The sequence below is a fragment of the Anolis carolinensis genome, chromosome 2, assembly GCF_035594765.1.
Source record: "Anolis carolinensis isolate JA03-04 chromosome 2, rAnoCar3.1.pri, whole genome shotgun sequence".
Lineage (NCBI taxonomy): Eukaryota > Metazoa > Chordata > Lepidosauria > Squamata > Dactyloidae > Anolis > Anolis carolinensis.
In genome coordinates this window covers 139,695,099-139,711,679 of record NC_085842.1, presented here as the reverse complement: position 1 = coordinate 139,711,679, position 16,581 = coordinate 139,695,099, and the positions used below count along the sequence as shown (strand labels likewise).

At 41.7% G+C, this 16,581-nt stretch overlaps 1 protein-coding gene across 4 annotated transcripts in view; it reads left to right on the top strand.

The window, feature by feature from the left end:
- Positions 1-16,581, top strand: part of gas7 (growth arrest specific 7) — a 186,668-nt gene that overhangs the window by 138,096 nt on the left and 31,991 nt on the right. For all 4 annotated transcript variants that reach the window (XR_010002895.1, XM_062970672.1, XM_008104328.3 and 1 more), the window contains exons 5-7: positions 6,382-6,435; positions 14,239-14,328; positions 16,047-16,162. Coding sequence is in view for 3 of the 4 variants with exons in the window: in XM_062970672.1 (XP_062826742.1) it covers positions 6,382-6,435; positions 14,239-14,328; positions 16,047-16,162 (260 nt within the window). In the remaining variant the exon portion in view is untranslated. The remainder of the gene's footprint in view (positions 1-6,381; positions 6,436-14,238; positions 14,329-16,046; positions 16,163-16,581) is intronic.

The window sequence follows — 16,581 nt, the reverse complement described above, 5'->3', positions numbered from 1 at the left end:
AGTTTCTCATCTGCAATCCAACTTTAATATTGTGGCTGTGAGAATGAAAGAGATATGAACCCCATATTGTTCATCAGTTTGTGGAAATAGATTCAAAAGGGTAACTTGAGAACTTAAGTCTCATCCTTAACAAGCTGCTGCTCATTTGATACTGCTTCTTCCCTGTTCCCTGTGCACTAAGGAATCACGTTGGCCAGTTTCAAAAATGATTACCAAATTGATTTTTGCATTTCTTGTGTCTGTACCTTCATTGAAAATGCTACATTGGCTAAGCTGTGTTGTTTTTCTTTAAAAAAAAATAGCTTTTTACAATTTGTTTTACTGCTTTAACAATCCAAGTTATGCTTTTTAGACCAGTATTCTTGAGAAAAGTTATATCTTGTGTTCATAATTAGAGCAGACTTGGAGGTGTGTGGAACAGCAATTATAGATCACCAAACACCTCAAACAAATTTTCCTTATCAGCTGACATCACCTCAAACACAATATGTTCCATCTGTGTTTGCAGCTCATAACATTTATTTCACTTTTATCCCACCCTTTCTCCAGAGACTTGAGTAGAGCTTAACCAACATATACTAATCTTGTGAAGGGAGCTAGGCGGATAGACAACAACGTTCTCAAGGCAATCAAGTGAGGTCAGAGCTTGGGAATGTTACATTTTGTACTATGAATTCCATCCAGGATGGTCATGGCCCTGCCGGCTGAGGAATTCTGGGAGTTATAGTACAAAACCAGAAACATTTCCAAACTCTGAGTGGGATTCTGAAACTGAACCCCAAACTGTACAAGGTACATCACTCTAATTGCTGCTTCTCATAGTCAGTTGGTGAAATGTATGTATATGTGTGAATCATTTATTTGTGAACTTGTTCAAAAGAGTGGCAATCTGACAGATATGAAAATTTGCAATGATAACACAGTTACTTTTTCCATGGTGATGGTTCGGAAAAAGTTGCCACTTTCAATCTGATGAGCTGGTATTTGAGTCAGCAAGTCATGTCTGAGAACATTAAGAACTTATTTGAAAAAGCTCACTTGGCCTTGTAAGTTGCCTGGAACTTTGACTTTTTCAGCCTTTCTTTCCTCCCCATTTCTCTCTCTTCTCAACCCCAGTACTGCCGCAGATAAGAATTTTAGATTTCTAGAACTTGGCAACGTTTTAATCTTTAATATTGCTCAGTGCTTTTTAAAAAGACTGACTAGAAAATAGTTGACGGGGGTCTTACTTGTACTTTATGAAACACTTTTAGGTATAGCAAATATAGTGGAAAATATGTATAAGTTAAAATCTACAATGTGCCAGTGTGGTTTAATAGTTTGAGTGTTGGACAATGATTCTGGACGCTAGGGCTTCATCACACTTAAGCGTTTTCCCACTTCAATCCACTTTAAATGCTGTAACTGCCTCCCACAGAATTCTGGTGTTTGTAATTTAGGGAGGGGGATTTAAACTTCTCATCCAGAGAAACCCTGGGCTTTCTTAAACTACAAGCCCCGGAATTCTGCAAAAGACAGTCACAGCATTTAAAGTGGATTAAAGTGGAAAACTGCTTTCCACAAGTGTGATGAGGCCTGATTCAATTCCCTGCTCAACCATGCAAACCCACTGGATGACCTTAGTCACACACTCCCAGCCCAAAAAATCCTTGTGATAGGTTTGTGTTAAGGTTGCCATAAGTTAGAAGGTACACAACAACAAAACCTATAAGACCCTTCTCTAGTTATAATATCCAGGTTCCTCTTATTCTCCTCAACTTGTACTTAGAGCAAGCGGTTTAGGGATTTATATTTTAAAGAGAGGCAATTTAGGCAGAAAATATCTCAGATACTTCTCCCTGGACATAAAAATACAATGAGGATGACTAGCTGTCCTCAAAATTGTCTACATCCATAACAGCTTATAATTCTGGGAGAAAGTTACTATTATACACTGTTAACAATAGCAAAAAAAACCTGTTCCAGATTTACAAGAGTTTAAGTATTTTTCAATACTGCAAGCAGTACATTGCTATGCAGGGATGACAATTTGAACAGTTTACATAAATCTGTAATTTAAGATGGAATTTGTAATTATAATTAAATATTATGATAATATTTATTTTTCAATATCTACTACTGTTCAAAGGACACTTTTTCACATTAACAAAACCAGATGCCTAGGATGGCTACTTTTTTCTCCCTAAAAGTAGAACCATATTATTATTATTATCATCATCATCAACAACAACAACAACAACAACTTTATTTTGTACCCCGCCACCATCTCCCCGAAGGGACTCGTGGCGGCTTCCATGGGGCCAAGCCTGGGTGATACAATAAACAAGATAAAACACATCAAAAAAAAAGAAAAGAAATACAACACAATATAAAATTTACACAATTAACATCATAAAATTTAAATGGTGACCATAGTAAAACATTGTTTTAGACCCCAGGGTAAGATTCACAAAAATGAAGTGGGTAGAGTGCACCGAATGAGTTTTGTAAGCAGAAGGGAAAAGGTAATTGGCTAAAGTGCAAAGTTAATGAGAGAGCAACTTGGGATGGGGTGGACCCCGTGGCTATATCGAACTGATAGAGCATGGTAAAGTGCAACAAATAGGAGATGGTCACCAGTACAGAATCTGTCATGGGGATGAGAAATGCATTCTCCAAAAGCCTGTTGGAATAGCCAGGTTTATAAACTCTTCCTAAATGCTTCCAGGGTGGGGGCTTGCCTAATCTCCCTGGGGAGCGAGTTCCAGAGCCGAGGGGCTACCATGGAGAAAGCCCTCTCTCTCATCCCCACCAATCATGCTTGTGACCGAGGTGGAAATGAGAAGAGGGCCTCCCCCGATGAATGAAGAGATCGTACAGGTTCATAGGGGGAAATGTGGTCACGAAGGTAGGCGTGGCCCGAACCGTTCGGGTCTTTGTAGGTTATCACTCGAACCTTGAATTGGCTCCAGAAGATGAATAGCAGCCAATGGAGCTCCTTACAGGGGGTAGACCGCTCCCTGTAATTTGCCCCGGTTAGTAGCCTGGCTGCCGAACGGTGGACTAGTTGGAATTTCCGGGCCGTCTTCAAGGGCAGCCCCATATAGAGCGCATTGCAATAGTCCAGTCTAGAGGTAACTAAGGCATGGATCACCATGGCCAGATCAGACTTCACGATATGGCCGCAGTTGGCACACAAGTTTCAATTGTGAAAAGGTCTGCCTGGCCACCGCCGACACCTGAGCATCAAGTGTCAGTGTTGAGTCCAGGAGGACCCCCAAACTGCGGACCTGTGTCTTCAGGGGGAGTGCGACCCCTCAAGCACAGGTTGCCACCCTATGCCCCGATTGTACGTATGACTGACCTGGAGGACCTCTGTCTTATCAAGATTGAGCTTCAGCTTGTTCACCCTCATCCAGCCCATCACTGATCCAGCCAGACACTGATCCAGTATCCGAGGGGCTTCCTTGGATTTTGATGGAAAGGAGTAGTAGAGTTGTGTCACCTGCGTAGGGATGGCACCGAACTCCAAAACTCTGGATGACCTCTCCCAGCGGTTTCATGTAGATATTAAAGAACATGGGGGACAGAATGGAACCTTTACGGGACCCCACAGGTCAATGGCCAGGGGTCCGAGCAGGTGTCTCCCAGCTTCGCCAACTGGGACTGGCCCTCCAGGAAGGACCGGAGCCACAGCAAAGCCATGCCCCCAAGGCCCATCCCTGAGAGCCGACCCAGGAGGATACCATGATCGATTGTATTGAAAGCCGCCAAGATGTCCAAGAGAACCAACAGGGTCACACTCCCCCTGTCCAGTTCCCTCCGGAGGTCATCCACCAAGGCGACCAAAGCCATCTTCGTACTGTGTCCAGGTCTGAAGCCAGACAGTGATGGGTCCAGAAAATCAGTGTCATCCAAGAAATCCTGGAGCTGAGAGGCAACCACCCGCTCCAGGACCTTGCCCAAAAAAGGGAGGTTCGAGTTTGGTCTGTAGTTACGACCAGTATCTCATATTTAAGATGGTAGAATCAAGGGAGGCCTTCTTCAATATTGGCCTCACTATAGCCTGTTGAAGGCTGGATGGAAATGTGCCTTAATCCAACAAGTTGTTAATTGTCCTGACAAACCACTCTACCAACCCTTCATCCATGTGTCTTTTGTGTGAGTCTACCATAGTTTCTGCTGTTTTCTACCAGTAATGGCCTGCATGGCTCCTGGGCCCTGATGTATCTGAGGTACAAGTTCTCCCTGAACTCAATATCTTTTGCACGTAGATCTCGTGTTTGCAATGATCTGCTTGAACTGACTGCAGGACTGGCATTAGAGCAGCTACATGTTGCTTGGACAAGTAAATAATATTATTCAGTCATGCTCACTGGGGACAAGGATATGGCCAGTGGGTAAAATGGAAGGCTTGAAGCTGTGCAATCTAGGAACTGCAGTGCTCTTGATTAATTTGATAGAAAGAAAATGATCCCAGTAATTTAAAGCGTGAGTGTTAACCAAAGAAATTTGACTGTGCTTGGAAGCTTAGAGGTTTGGGGTTTGCTTCCGAACCTAGTGGTTTATTGAGCATGAAAGCACTTTGCACAGAGGGGTATGGAATAGCTCTAAAGCAATTTCTTTCTTATAGATTGGACTCAAAGGTGACTAGAAACAGAATCCCATTTCTTTTAGCAAGGGGATGGGGTGATGATGAGAATTTTCATTATACTTTTTTTCTCACTGGAGATTGCTGTCAGCTCTTGTGTTGCTGCTGAACCAAAGCCAACCTGCTGTTGGGCATAGTTTTTTGGCTCTGCACTGACAACTAATGCTAACAAAGATGTTTTTTCCAAAACTAAAAGAAAAGAAAAACAACATTGTCAGCATTAGAGCATTTTAAAGAACTAAGCTTATTTTCAGATTCTGGATCAGCAAGAGGCATCCTTTGAGTTAAAAAGAAAAGGAGTTCAGGCCTGGTTTAGAAATGCTGTTTCACTTATGCAAGGCCTTTTAAAAAAGAAAGATAGATAGCAGCAGACCTTCTGTTTTCAGTGGGCATAGTGATAAAAGCAGGGTACCGTGGGTTCAAGATAACCAAAGCAGAGATTGACTGGACTGTGATGGAGATGCCTCCGTTAATGGAACGATGATATCACTGATCAGTGTGAAGTTTTGTGTTGTAGTTTTCCAGCAGAGGTGGAAGTGTACGGGACTCTTCATCTTCTTTGACTGCAACTTCCATTGCTCCTCACAGTATCAATACTTGCTAAGAACGTTGAGACTTTCAGTCTGGCAATCCCCAGAGAGCTGCATGATTTGATGTGCCTTCCTGCATGGCCAGGAGTTGGACTGGATGGTCTTTGTAGTCTCATCCACGTCTAGGATTTTGTTATTTCCATCCTTATTTCGAAAGGAGCCTTGGAGTAACTATCAGACATCAGAGATAGTTCAACTTTGTGGGACTGGATGAGGCTGTTAGACTGTCTTTACTCTTGATGTGCATGAGTGTGTCTGCATGTGTTTGCTTGCATGTTTGCTCCATGCACTGGTGAACAGTGCAACATGCCTGCTTATGAGGTATTCCAGAGATATACCATGGTAAAGGCAACAAGTAATCACAATATCAGCAATAATAGTGAAAGGGTTAAAGATATGGCTGAGTAGCTTTGGGTGGAATAGCCTGCCAAATATATATTTAAACCATGTGTCTTCTGACCTCTGGATAAAGTACACTGCATATTACACTTTTGTTTTTGGGTCATTTCTTTGCTGTCAGTTTGATTAAGGCAATGGAGTGTGATGCTTTTAGTAATTTGAAGATGGAGTTTAAAAGAAGCCTTTAGGGACACCTGTACTGTGTTATTAACATCGCTACAGAGACTTCAAGCTTACTTCTAGTGCCATGAAAGGTGGGGTGAGGGAATTGGGGGGAATAGAAGAGATGCTTCTGGTTGCAATCTGAATCTATGGTGAAACAAGCCATTCAGGTATGCCGGCTCAGCTGCGTGCCACTGAGCACAAAGTAGAAGTGGACTTTCTCACTAACTCTTTAAAGGTCCCTGTTTTGGAGCTAGCATGCAGTTGAAGAGTTAACTCCAAAGCTAGGCACTGATTGGAAGGGAGGTGTCACCACGTTTTGGATGAATTATCTGGCTGTAAAGAGCTTGTGTGCTGCTTTCCTGAGCACAGAGCAGGAGTCCCTCTTGCAAGAGTTCAGCTGTCAGGCTGTGACACCTCTGGATATGGGAAAAGGCTAAAGCAGAAAGCAAGGCAGAAAGGAGGGGGGACTCACCTTAAATTTGGCTTGTATACAGCACTAACCCCATCACCTCCACCTCCCCTCTGCACATCCTCCAAATAAACATTATGTCGGATGTGGAGTGCAGTTTTGACGATGCCTCTTGCCTCTCTCCTCAGAGTCCGGGGTCCCCATCACCTACTCGGAAGCAGAACAAGGAGACCACCTTTACGGTAAGTAGGATCCCACAGGGTTGGTGATCACAGTTGCTATGGTGATCCAGTCATCAGAGCAAATAGCATTGCAGGGCCAGGAAGAGAGCATGGAGGGAGGGGGGGGGAAGAGAGAATCCTTGTGCGGCTGGAGGGGGGGTCTACCTCATGTTTTCCAGATGTAAACACGGCGGCTGCCTTCCATCGTGATAGCTGCATTGGAGCCATTTTTAAAAGGCTGAAGCTAGCAAAGTGTCTTTTACAGAGAGGCAAGGGAGATATGTCAGAAAGCAACTGTGAGGGCGGTGGGAGGCATTTCTTTGTGCTGTGATTTTTAAATTACAGTTGCAGCAGTGTTGCCTTTTGTTCAAAGTTGCTTCTGGGTAGATCCAGCAATTAATAGCCAGAGAAGTCATTTTAGGAATGGAGTGTTCCTGTGAGCAGTGATAAAAGTTGACACAAGGTTTTTAAGAAACCTGTTTCAAGGCTGATTTCTTTTGCTGATTTAATGGATGACTGAAAGGGGGGGGGGCATACATGTTCAGTAATAATAATAACAACAAAACAATAATAGGAGATTGTTTTGAGGGGGGATGCCCAAGTAAGCATAGCATGTTTGGCAGAGGCCCCTAGGATTTTAGATATCGCTTAGTAGAGGAAGGTGAGACGTTGTGGAGTTTTAGATTTTGGCAAAGCCTTGGATTCTTTCATGAAGTCCAAACTTGTACTTTCATAGCAGTAGTGCCCAGAAATTTGTCCCAGTTAGATCAGTCATCCAGGCTTCATGATTAACTGAAAATTTGATTGCAATGACTAAATAAAGAGGAAATATTTTCCATGGAAGTATGAAGTTTGCTCTTTTGCTAGCTCTAACAGCAGAAAGGAATTTGTTAAAACAACATGACATACCTCAAAGTGAATTGGAACATTGTGGGTCAGGGAGAACATTGGGCGACTAGGATATGATGAAGCAAAGATTAGTATCAACTCTATTTGCTATGTGAATGAGATTGATGCTCACTTTAGCTATTGAGCATTCAGTCTCTGCACTGGATTCTGGAAAAGGTTTGCTTGTTGTTCTGTCTCCTCTCCCCCCCCCCCCCCCCCCCCCGGCTGTTCAAATACACTTTCATTGTATGAATAGGAAATAGACCTCAACATGAACAACAGTCAAGGAACTGGGCTGCACATTCATCATGAATCATAGGGTCTTGTCCCCCTCAACGGAATTGTGAACACCCAGATAAATCACACAGTCTTCTGGCTACATTTATCTGAGGTTGAAAGGGAATTAGCTTAGAGTTGCCCAGATCTTGCTGGGGGCTGTTGATTGTTTCAGTGCCTCCTTCACTCACTGGTTCATCCCTTCAGCATCAAGAATTTGCAGCCTGAAGTGACTTCAGTGGCTGTTACCTCAGGGGAACTGGTTGTGTAAATATCAGCCAGTTGAGGGATAACCCCATTCAGTCAGGGCTGGATGAAGAAATGGCAGCAAAGATCTGATAAGCTTCAGTGTGTTATGATGGGCATCCAAGTGCTATAAATCTCATAACAAAATCAAAGGTTAGGTTTTTATCATGCCAGGAGTGACTTGAGAAACTGCAAGTTGCTTATGGTGTGAGAGAATTGGCCGTCTGCAAAGACATTGCCCAGGGGATGCCCAGATGTTTGATGTTTTACCATCCTTTTTGGGAGGCTTCTCTCATGTCCCCACAAGGGAAGCTGGAGCTGACAGAGGGAGCTCACCCGCTCTCTCTGGATTCAAACTGTCAACCTGTTGGTCAGCAGTCCTGCTGGCACAAGGGTTTAACCCAGCTTATTTTTCATGTCCTAACAAAGTTTTTCTGATCATGGCTTACAAGCAAATCCTAGTTTGCACTGACACCTAGACAGATAACAAGATTCACAACACAAACCACAATTGGTCTCTTTCAGACGTGGAATCAAACTGTGGTTTCCCACAAATCAGTGTGATAAATCCCTGATTGAAAAGCACTCGGGGAAAGGCAGTGGTGCATGAATAAGCCAGATGATTTGTGGAGTTCATTTACATAATACCATGCCAGAGTGTATGTTTAGCTGTGTATTCTTCTCCACAAGGAATATGCAGCAGTGACTTAAGATCCCCCCTCCAGTGTTTCTGTTATGGGTAGCCAGTTCTCCTGCAGCATACTGTTGAAGCCAGTTGATAAACAATGTAAAAGGCTTCTCTCCTTCCATTCCCTGCTTCATGAATATCCTTTATAAAAGTGATCCTTCTTCTACTATCTTCTGCTTCAGCAAATAGCACATCCTTTAAACACATAGTGTTCCCTAAAGCTGTGTACCCTGAAGCAGTGGCTCTTCCAGCAAGGAGTCGGGAAAATTGCATTCTTGGCACTTGGTCCTGTCCAGTGCCAATGCTCTGCTAAGAGGTTTTAGGGTATGTTTGAATCACTAGGAAATGTCCACAAACTGAATTGTGTACAAGTGACAATCCCTTTTGCAGCAGTATCACTTCAATGCCAACAAGTGTTAATATCAAAGCGAACTCATTACTGTAAATGAAGCAGTTTGTCCTTTCTGGGAGCCTTATGAAACTACAGATGTTGGACACCACTGTTGACATTACTCCCGTTGTCTCTTGGGAGGCATGGTTTTGATGACAAATGTAGTTAGCTAGGTTTTTTTTCCTGCTTTCTCTGCAGAGCCTATTGTGAGATGCAAATGGAGCAGTTGCTCTGTCCTTGCAGTTTTCTTGAAACCTGTGTTCCCCCTCAATCACCAAGGTGTCAGTTAACACAAGTAAAGCCAGAGCCCTCCCTTCACATTGCTAATCCCCCAACTGCCCCAAGGTACCACTTTTCCACCTGAGTACAGAGTATAGCTTTTTCAGTAAGGCCCAGTAGATATTTTCTATGTTTGTATCTGTGTGCCCATTTGTATCTTGTCTGGCCGACTGGTTAACTCGGTTTTCTAGTCTTTTGCACAGCTTCAAACTATATACCTTGGAAAAGCAGATTCAAACTCGAGGAGCATAACCAAATCAGCTGCACCAGATATATATGTGTGTGTGTTTTTGTGTGCTTACCATGGATGCCACTTGGATCTATGCAAGTGTGAAGGGAGTGTGCCTGAAGGATCCCATGCAGTTTCCCAGTACACCTCATGTCATGCCCCATGACAAGTCCCAAAATTAAAACAATAAGGTGAAAAAATGTCCCCAAGACATAAAGCACACCAAAATTGAGCAGTATGGGCCTCCCATAACCCCAACTGTCCAAAATAAAAAACTGCCAAAAATTGGCTGAAGCTAAGCAAAACTGAAAATTAAAAAATGACCAGAAGTTTTGTTGTAGCTTGATTGTTGTGTCATGCAGCTTATATGGAGTAGGGGCACAGAGGTAAAATTTGGTTTCTGTCTTTGCTGTATTGGTTAAGGCTAATTACATGGATATTCTCTGTGTCAAGAGTAATTCTGAAACTCTTTTAGGAGACTTTGCACGGTATCCTGTGTACCAGTTACAACAGGCATGGGCAAACTTCAGCTCTCCAGGTGTTTTGGACTTCAGCTCCCATCATTCCTAACAGCCTACCACAGTTGAAGTCCAAAACACCTGGAGAGCTAAAGTTTGCCCATGCCTGAGTTACAATATTTTAAGCTAGACTTAAGTATCGTAAGTGCTGGAAATTCAAGTTTATAGTCATGAACAACCAAATATAACCTCAAAAATCCACCCTTATAGCTTGGCAGTTCCCTGACAGAAATGTTTCTAAGATACTAAAGCAGCGTTTCTCAACCAGGGGGTCGGGACCCCTGGGGGGGTTAACAAGGTTGGTGTCAGGGGGGTCGCCAAAGACCAGTATTTTCTGTTGGTCATGAGAGTTCTGTGTGGAAATTTTGGCCCAATTCTATCGTCGGTGGGGTTCAAGGGGCTCTTTGATTGTAGGTGAACTATAAATCCCAGCCACTGCAACTCCCACATATCAAGGTCTGTTTTCCCCAAACTCCACCAATGTTCAAATTTGGGCATATTGAGTATTTGTGTCAAGTTCGGTCCAGATCCATCATTGCTTGAGTCCATAGTTCTCTTTGGATGTAGATCAACTCCAACTCCAAAACTCAAGGTCTATGCTCACCAAACCTTTCCAGTATTTTCTGTTCATCATAGAATCATAGAATAGAAGAGTTGGGCCATCCAGTCCAACCCCCTGCCAAGAAGTCATGGGAGTTCTGTGTGCCAAGTTTGGTTCGGTTTCATCATTGATGGAGTTCAAAATGCTCTTTGATTGTAGGTGAACTATAAATCCCAACAACTACCACTCCCAAATGACAAAATCATCCTCCCCCAACCCCACCAGTATTCAAATTTGGGTGTATTGGGTATTTGTGCCAAATTTGGTCCAGTGAATGAAAATACATCCTGCATATCAGACATTTACATTACGATTAATAACAGTAGCACAATTACAGTGATGAAGTAGCAATGAAAATAATTGTGTGGTTGGAGGTCACCACAATATGAGGAACTGTATTAAGGAGTCATGGTATTAGCAAGGTTGAGTACCACTATGCTAAAGATTGGGCCACTAGTATCTGCAGTGTTCTACAGAACTTCCACACTGCATAATTATAGCAGTTTGATACCACTTTGACTGTCTTGGCCCCATCCTATGGAATTGTGCGACTTGTAATTTGTTGTGGCACCAGAGCTGTCTGACAAAGAAAAGTAAGTATTGAACAAAACTACAAATACCAGACTTCCATGACATTTAGCCATGGCAGTTAATGCAGTGTCAAACAGCTATAATTTTGTATTGTGGATACAGCCCCAGTAGCAAGCAGTTTCCTCAAGACACCAAAGTGTCTTTCAAGGTGCCCCATATCCAGAATTGCAGTGTAGATGCCATTCTTCCAGAAGGTCAGGATGTTGGTGGTGTATTATCACTTGTAACTGAGATCATGAAGCTCCATCATCATTATTTCACTTTTGTTTTTAACGTTATGGTTTCCTTTTAATTGCATGAAAGTTTTGTTGCTTTTGGAGAGTTGCATCACCTTGTAAAAAAATAAAAATAATAACTGACTGTCCATAATATCACAATTTCCATAACATGTCCTTTAAAAAGCATTTATCTTTGGACAGTGTGTACTTCCCCGTTTGTCAGCAACATTGGAGTATATATCTTGTTTCAAAAGTAAACAGATAAGGTATTTTTCCAAAGCAGGAGGAAGTACTGTTTCATTGCAGTCAAGGATTCATCTTTAGCTTGCAAGGTTGTTAACATACAGCAGTCAGACCTTGGGATTTCATTTTCAACTACAGCTCCTAGAATCCCCAGTCCAAAATAATCATTGAGCCATAGTCTGAAATGGTAATCTTTCCAGACTTCTCCTATTGTACCACAAAGTTAATAATCTTAAATAAAGGTAAAGGTAAAGGTTTCCCCTGACGTTAAGTCCAGTTGTGTCCATCTCTGGGGGTTGGTGCTCATCCCCATTTCTAAGCCGAAGAGCCAGCATCCGTAGATGTGGCCGGCATGACTGCGTGGAACGTCGTTAATAATCTTAGCTTTTCTATATTCTAAATTCAATAGAATTTACACACCAATCCCTATAGTACAGAGGATTTGGAATAACAATATATAGGAACATGCTTAGTTCCTCTTTTCCTTCTCTCTCTATATGCACATTTTGCAGGATATATGCTAAATGTCTCTTCTAGCCTTTTGATAATGTTCTCCATTGCCAAGTGTAATGTGGCAGTAACACTGAGGGCACCTAAAAAGACTGTTTTGCTTGCCCTTTAGCTTTGGAAGGTTTCATCAAAGCTTTAGCCTGCTAATCTCCCAAACCGACAAGGACCTGCTATTTAGGCATGCATTTGGGTGTGCTGTTGCTTGCCTTGAGATGAAGGAACTGGTTGGATTATAAATTTAAATAAGTGCTTTCTGGCGGGCTTCATGAATGTAATTACTCAGTGTATTATGGATCTGGAAGGGAGTAGCATTCAGTTATGCTTTAAAAATATATACATTAAAATGCAACTTCTGAAATGTTGGCCAACCACTCTATCCAAATGCTGCAGTGTACATGACAGAATTTCTTCCATTGAAAGTTGCTTGTAGGGCAGCAGTGGGAATCCTATACCATTCCAGGTATTCCTGCATTCAAGTTTCTATTATTTCTCATCATTGATTATGCTAGGTAGAACCTTTGGAAACAGCAGTCCAACAACTTTATGACTTCCACTGCGATGCATGGATCTACATGTATCTCATTCCATGTGTATTGTCCATCATGTGTCCCACATGTTATTATAATCCACCTGTAGGATTTGTATACATTTGTATAAAAACGCTTGGGCGATTCAATAAATTCTCCCAATCTCCATGGGTGCAGAACCTCTTTTCACCTGAAAGATATTATCACAAATACACAATTATATATAATGTCTGTACAGAAAAGGAGTAATGAACAAGTTATCTGTGTTGAGATGGCATTCATATGTTGTGCCTACTTCCAGTGTTCCCCATTTTGGGAGTGAAAGTACACCAGTGTTTCTATTGGTTTATGTTTATAGTATCAGATTTCATTCACTGTTTTATTCATGAAAGTATTTGTATCCTACCCCATAAGGAGCCCACAGTGGCGCAATGGGTTAAACCCTTGTGCCGGCAGGACTGCTGACTTGAAGGTTGGTTTGCTGACCTGAAGGTTGCCGGTTCAAATCTGGGGAGAGCACGGATGAGCTCCCTCTGTCAGCTCCAACTCTCCATGCGGGGACATGACAGAAACCTCCCACAAGGATGGTAAAAACATCAAACATATGGGTACCCCCGGGCGACGTCCTTGCAGATGGCCAATTCTCTCACACCAGAAACGACTTGCAGTTTCTCAAGTCGCTCCTGACATGAAAAAAAATCCAACCCCATGTCTATGGATCTCAGACAATTCCATGTACATATAAAATCAGCTCAACAGCTGAACACAGTTTAAAACTAAAAATTTAAATAATTTAAATAAACATATTTAAAGTGGGGCTAAATGTTAAAACGACTTGAAACCATGTGCATTTTTAACAAGTTCATTTTTTCTGTTTGTAGAGCTTGAGCAGAAATAGATATGACAGACTTGGAATCTGAGGAAGTCAACTGTGTCTCTCTTTAATTTCCTTAATTGTCGACTTTTCTTTCTACAATATGCCCGTTCGTTTCAGACAAGCTTTCTTTGTATTTCTGGCACAGATCCTTTTATAATACCTAGTTGTTCACTTATAGAACAACTAGGGCATCCAAATAAGCAATACTCTTGTTTAAAGTTGCTGCCAGAATTCACCAAGCACAACATTGCGAGACAAGTGTTAAATGTAGAGACTCAAGAGAAATAACCACATTTAATGTGCCTGTGAAAATATGTATAGCAGCGGTAGTCTGAAGGTCCTAAGGTCCTCCTTTGAATGTTGGCACTGAAGTAAACATCTGAAGCATATTTGAAGTTTTCTTTTGAGAAGAAACACCCAAATCACTTTTGAGGGGGAGCAAAAATAATTTAGTAGAAAAGCATGTTTTTGAACTGGTTCTGTGCAACATTATTTAATTTTTTTCTAGCAAATAACAAAACAACTAGGTACATTTGGTGTGGTGGTTAGGAATGCTGCCCTGCTTGGTGTCTGTTTTGCAGACATCGCAGTGCTTTTCTTCTGTCTGCTTGCTATGACACCTTCTGGCTAGAGAGAGCATTGCATTCCCTGCCCACAACTGACTAGATTTATATACATTCCCTGTTTTCTAGTTTCTGAATTGCTCTTCATATCCAGCATATTTTTCTTTTGTTTTTGTCAGATAAACTGCGTGACTTTCCCGCACCCAGACGCAATGCCAGAACAGCAGTTGCTGAAACCTTCCGAATGGAGCTACTGTGATTATTTCTGGGTAAGTGAACAGGCACCCATATGCTATTTACTGCAGCAGCCGAGCTTTACAGGGGATGTCACATATTGCCAGCATCTCTGTTAGCAAACATGTTAAAATCCAAGCCAAGGTGCTGCATAAGATGCTGCAAAGGTTGTTCTCTTCTTCGAGAACCTGATTCCAGTAAAGCTATATTAATCAAGGGAAAATGGCTAGAGTATTCTGAATCATATTCTGAAACTTCACATGGAAAACATTTAAAATGAACCAGTGTGTGCAGAGGATCCACCTTGCTTGCATCCAAACTCAGCCTTGCTTGGCCCTCTACCAAATTTATCCACTACCAAATTCATCCTCTTGGCCATTGTTTCTGTGTATATTTGCCTTCATGTTGCCTGTTGACATGTGGTCACATAGATTTCATAGAGTATTCTAAGGCAAGATATAATCAGAAATGGATTTGCCATTAGCTTACAGCACCTGGTATTTTTTGGTAATCTCCCATCCGGGACTACCTTGCTTAGTTTCCAGGATCAGACAGAATCTGGTTCCTATGGGGTATTTTGGTCATTGTGCCTTGCCATCAGGAAGCAGCCTTCAAAAAGCCCCAGTGTTGCTCCTTATAATGCTCTATAGGAGTCCAAGAACATGTACTGACACTTTTCCAGCCAAACAGCTTTTGTTTATACTGCTAAACTTTCAAAGCAGTCTGTAACTTTGTAGTGAAGGCTGGTAAAATGATTCTGGCAGTGGCTACCTATTTCTGACCAAAAAGTCTGAATGCTAGTTTGAGAAATAATAACTGACTGACACAGACCTTGTTTTTCTCTTATTTCCACCACAATCATGGGGTTTATTCTCTTTACATTAGCATTATTGGAACCTATGAACATAGAAATTGAGGTCAAATCTGTTTAGGTGCCTGTTTTCTATATACCAGAGCAACCTCTAGTGGCAATGGCCTGCAATTTCCAGGGAATCCTAGCTGACACGCTTCAAAAATCTGCTAGCATCAAGCGTGATGTTAGGCAAAAGAGGTGTTTAATGCCAGAGTATTGGTTTGCTAGCTTGTGACCTATAGTGTGTTTGGGATATTTCTCAAAAAATAGGAGGAATCTTTTGTCAAACGTTGAAGACTAACACCATAATACTAATATTAATTGAGAATTGTGAAGTAGAATAGAGTTACTAGAGTAGACCCATTGAATCAGTGGGGCATCCTTATGTATTTGGCTTCCCGCTCAAGAGGAAATTTAGGTTGCAGCTATTCTGCAGTTTGGCACCTCCTTAACTGCCATGGCTCAGTGCTATGGAATCATATAGGTTTCAGTTTCCAAGGTTTTTAGCCTTCTCTAGGAGCCTCCGGACTGCTGACTTGAAGGTTGGGTTGCTGACCTGAAGGTTGCCAGTTCTAATCCAACCTGAGGAGAGTGTGAGTGAGCACCCTCTGTCAGCTTCAGCTCCCCATGCCAGGACAATTCTCTCACACCAGAAATGACTTGCAGTTTCTCAAGTCACTTCTGCCACAAAAAAGCCTTCTCTAACAAATAGTACTTCACCAAACTACAATTTCCAGAATTCCATGGCATTGAGCCATGACAGTTAAAAGTGGTATTAAACTGCATTAATTCTACTGTGTATCTGCATCCCTAGTGAGTCTATTCTACATTGGATTAATTAATAGATTTCAGGCCAAAGTGTTTTTTATCACATGTGTCCTGACTGTTTATTTCCTTTAGACTGATAAGAAGGATCCCCAAGGAAACAGTACAGTCTCAGGATTTGAAATTCTTCTCCAAAAGCAACTGAAGGGAAAGCAAATGCAGAAAGAAATGGCAGAATTTATTCGGGAAAGGTAACTTGAGATTTGGTTGCTCTGTTAAGTATGATTCTTTTGTATTTTATTGATATTGTTAATAATAATAATAATAATAATAATAATAATAATAATAATAATAATAATAACTTTATTTTTATACCCCGCCCCATCTCCCCGAAGGGACTCGGGGCGGCTTACATGGGGCCTTGCCCGATAAAACAATCAAATATCAAAACACAGCAATAAAACAGTTATCCAATAAAAACATCAATTACAATAAAAACAATCATTAAAATCAACATAAAACATACAATATTAACACTGGAGACTAATTCATAGAACCCAGGCAACGTGCAACATGTGCCGAAATGGGCCGAAATGGGGAAGGTAATTTCACAGTTAAAATGGACAAAGTGCAATATAGCATTGGCAACACCTCAAGAATGGGGCTATTA